The following is a 4,727-nucleotide window of genomic DNA, read 5'->3' on the forward strand; positions in this document are numbered from 1 at the left end:
TAATGAACTTTTTTCTTCTTTTGAAATGAGGTACTTCAATTTATTTGAAGAGAAATAAGGTACTTTTATTTCAATAATAGATGAGTTTTTTTTTCAAAACTTTTAATTTAATCTAATTATACCTCAAATTAAAGTAAGTATTGTAACCTTAATTTTAAACTTGAAAAGGTGATATAATTTTTACTATATGATAAGTTTTTTTATTAAAAATTTGTGAGAAAATATATTCTCATATACTTCTAACGAATCATGTATCATTGATATAATTACATGAAAAAAGACACTAGAGCTAATTATTTGGTAAAATTTGTGAATTATTACTACGAGGATTAGTTTGTACTTTAATCAACCTTAAATCATGCAAAACATGATTATTATTGAAATTAGTGAGTATTATTTTTTTAATTAAAATTAGTTGATGAGCATGCATAAATTAAATATAGTATATAAAAATGTAACATTTAACTAAATCCATGGTCTAATTTGAGTTTATAATGAAAATTAAAATAATGGATAAAAATTAAAAATTGGCCAATTTGGCCTATTTACTTTTGGTTCAATCTACACTTTAAATTTATTGCCTATTATGTTTCTTTAAGAAGAAAGAAAAAAACCTTCAAAAACTGTCCCCAATTAAACTTATTTTTTTAAAAAAAATAGGAAAGTAACATTGTTGGATTATTAAAAGCAGCAATTGATCACATTACAATATCTTCCTTGTTATATATATATATATATTAATTTGTAACAAAGAAAAAAAGAACAAATGAATGCATATATACGTTAATTGGACATTGAAAATTTCGTTGAAAAGAACATTTTTGTCCTTTTAAACGTAAATAGCAATGAGTAGCTCAGATGTTGTGCACTACGTTGTTAGAGCACCAATAAATAATTTGTAAGGTTTTTGAAAATGAAATGATCATTAATATTGAACAACAAACATATAATGATATAAAAATGAAATGTCATAGAAAATATGAATTTGTTGTAATTGAGAGGAAAGTGGTTGGTTGAAAGGAAAGTATATGCTTATTATATTTTAAAGGAATCTATGAAAGAATCAATTCACCATCTTAACAAATCGCTTGGACTAGTGTTGGTTTAATAATTATTAGATAAGAGATCATTATACTGATGGGAATAATTCAATTTGAATAATTACCAGATGATCGGATTATTTTTTATTTTTTATTTTTTAAAAATGTCTTTTTGACTTAGATTTTTATTTTCTTTCTTTAAAAAAAGATAAAATAAAATGAAAATTTGGAGTGAGATCATATAAAACTTGTTAAAGTTAAGTGAATTAATTTTAGACTTTTCATTATGATTACCTTTGATAATCATATATGTATATATATATTTGATTCTTAAACATGTGCAGATTTCTTTAAATCTTTGTTCTACAAAATGGACAATTGGAATAAATGCATAAACAATTCTCAAATGAACTGAAATCATTCATTTACAAAACTTTAGAAGTTTAATTGATACAATTAAATGAACTTTACCCAAACGAAATGTAATGGAGTCATTTGATACATATAAAAAAAAGTTCAAAATTTAAATTGATACAATGATTAGTTCAAGAATTCAATTGATACAACCTCCTAAATTTAGGAACATAAATTGATATTTTTCCTATTTTTTTAAAAAAATATATTAAAAAGTGAATAAATAAAAGAAAAAGTTTGCATATACAGAATTGATTTCTTGGTTCGTAGTACAAGAATTAAATCTATGAGCCAAACACCAAAACTTGACTTCTTCGTAGATATTATAAAATCTTTGAAATTAAGAGCAAAAAAAAAAAAAAAAGTTGGAAACGAAGTGATGATGGTGGAGTCAAAGACAGCAAGTGATAGTTAAGGGACCAGAGAGGGTTGGTCCCTCCCTCACAGCAAGAATCCAAAGAAATGGACATAAACCTATCAAAACATTTTTGACAAACAAAAAAAGCATTCTCAATTTTCAGTATACAATGTTGAATTGTAAGAGAACAAAATGCCAAAATGGAAAGCTTTTATCAATCATAGAGGAAGATGAAAGTGGAGCTTGCTTTAAGCACACACTTCCTAAATCACTCTCCAACTTAAAGATTTACCTAAACTTACAATATAATTGTTTATATGTTCGAATCTTTAAAATAAAATTAATACCAAAGTCAAACACATGAAAAATGACTATTGAAAACATATTAAATCATTCAATTCATCGTAATCTATCAAAATTCATTGACAGTCATTCAACCACCTACAAGATAAGGGGAAAAAAATTTAAATGGTTAAACTAACACTAATATAGTATTCATTTGAACATAGTCCAACTCTCAAATCCGATCCTGAAAACAAATATGAGATCAAAGTTAACTACATAATTGTGCTAAAAATGAGTACATTAACGGGCCGTGAATGGTTATTTCTATGTTTAATTGTCAATTTGAGCCCAACTCCAATAATAATGCACCAATTACCACTAGAAAGGTTAATAGTTTCATCCCTCACTCTAGCAATTATTGAAATTTTTAAAAAGAAAATGTTACTAAGTAGTAGGTCATGTAAGTTTTTTTTTTTTTTTTTTTTTTTTTTTTTTTTTTTTTTTTTTTTNAATCAAGTTTATGGTCTAATCCGTATAAGAATTAGAGTTGAAATTCTTTTATAATAAAAAGTTTGAAATATCCTTTGATTCAAAAAAATAATATTATGATTGACATGAAATTCTTTTCTAGTAAAAAGTTTGAAATATGCTACAATTCACAAAGATAATATCAGGAGTTAACAGATGTCTATTGAATGTCATACATCATCGAGTATGGGTTCATACCTTGTCAAAACTGAGTTGATGAAGTCCTAGGTTAATGATAGCATGTGATAAAATATATTGGTCCAATGATGGGTAGCTATGCCGTCAAAATTTGCTCAAGTATGTGGTTCACAGTCTTGAGTTAAGTAGTGGATTCAACAGTCCCAAAACATTCTAGCAATTTGCATGGTCAGTATAGAAACTCCCCTCCTTTAAACTTTATCTGTTGCATGACAAAATTTCATTTTACTATATGTTTCCTTGGGATATTTTAGGGAATATTCTCAGCCAATTCGATAATGATAAAACTAGGATGGGTAAACCTGTTTTAGCTCAATTTAATTGGTCAAAATCTTGGGTAAAGTGCCAAAATTAGGATTGAATTAGATGCTCTTCCACTTCAAATGAATTGAAAAATAAGTAAACTATTGCGAGCCAACAAGTTTCTGTTAGCAATTAGGCTAGAGTTATTGCAATTTCCTGATATGATAAATATGAATAGCTTCAAAGAAATCTGAAAGCGTACCTTTGTCAGACTGAGAGCATGTGTGCTTGCATTTTCCAGAACATGAACCGTAGCTTTCGTTAGTGAAGGGGACAAACAAAACGTTGATACCAGTTGGACATTTAATGATAGTATTGAATTGGCACAGACCAATGCTGGACCCACATGTCCTCTTATTAACCTTTCACTTGAATCTGCTTTCCATTTTGGTAGATTCACACCAGAGAACTGATGGGCAATAGTCTGGGATTAGGAGAGGCACATCTTGCCAAACCAAAATCTTCCTGGAAGTCAACTAGGAGGCAGTTCCATGAGCAAGTACTTGACGGTCCTCCTTTCATTTAGCACCATGCCGAACATGGAAAATTCTCATTATCAGGGACCAAATAAACAAGACAGCCCACTCGTATTAATTAGCACAGGACGTATCACATAATTTCATTGCGGTCCTGTTACAAGTAATCTCAGTAGGTACACATTAATTCCTGAAATTGTGAAACCGACTGAGAATAATCACCGACTGACTGGGACAAAATCCAGCATCCATAGCTATCAAATTAAGTTCATGGTCTTGTAGGGGGGGAAAAAAACAAAACAAAGCAGAATTTATATATCTGAAAATGGAAGCGTTCTTCCAGACTATGACTGAGATGGATCTTTCCTTGAAAAAACGAATGAGAATAATAGGGTACAGTAGGTGGTCTTGCAGATTAGATGGAAACTAATTCATAATGAGACGGAAGCATTACAAGATAAAATAGATCACACTTCCCATTGGTCACTTCGTAACAGAGTTAGCTAACAAAAGGAAAAGTTCATTAACCCCACACAAAGATCCAGAGTGTAACAATCTCTGATTACGACCTAACAAGATCTCAAATCTCAATCATCTTCCCTTTCTGGAGGAAGGCCGCAAGGTAATAGCATTTTCTGCAAAAAGAACAAAAAAACAAAAAAAACGAATGTTAAAAATTACCTTTCTTTATCTAATTAAGCTGTAAATTAAATCCAGGAGGAACTATGAGGAAATTTTCCATCACTCATTATGAAAGAAGTTTAGTTACATGATGGGCACAACCCCACATTTCAAAAGTGGTAGGACCAATATATTCTTGACACTTCACGTTGTGAAGAATGAAATTACTTGGCCTACTGTTCGAGTGAAGATGAAAAGCCACACTGAAAACTAAAAATTGAAAGGAACAATTCACGTAATAATCAAATTACTAGGGCATGAAAATCAGAAAGTTGTTTTATATGGTTGGAGGACAAGCAAAAGTAATAATGAACGTATGCAGAAACCTCAGCAATGGTTGGCTCAAAACAAGAAAAGAAGAGAAAAATTGCCCATTGACAATAACCATCTTTTATCTTTATTCCTCTCATTCTTTTCCAATTCTCACCTTTTTTTTGTGGGGTT

The 4,727-nt window shown here is 29.6% G+C and overlaps 1 protein-coding gene across 1 annotated transcript in view; it reads right to left on the bottom strand.

Annotated features, from left to right (window-relative positions):
* Positions 1–2,562: 2,562 nt before the first annotated feature.
* LOC120070309 (uncharacterized protein At4g14342-like) overlaps positions 2,563–4,727 on the bottom strand; it is a 3,731-nt gene continuing 1,566 nt past the window's right edge. Inside the window, exons 4-5 of the mRNA XM_039022230.1 lie at positions 3,329–4,237; positions 2,563–3,025 (exon numbers count right to left, since the gene is read on the bottom strand). Of these exons, the coding sequence (XP_038878158.1) occupies positions 4,190–4,237 (48 nt within the window). The 3' untranslated portion in view covers positions 2,563–3,025; positions 3,329–4,189. The remainder of the gene's footprint in view (positions 3,026–3,328; positions 4,238–4,727) is intronic.

The sequence above is a fragment of the Benincasa hispida genome, chromosome 1, assembly GCF_009727055.1.
Source record: "Benincasa hispida cultivar B227 chromosome 1, ASM972705v1, whole genome shotgun sequence".
Classification (NCBI taxonomy): Eukaryota; Viridiplantae; Streptophyta; class Magnoliopsida; order Cucurbitales; family Cucurbitaceae; genus Benincasa; species Benincasa hispida.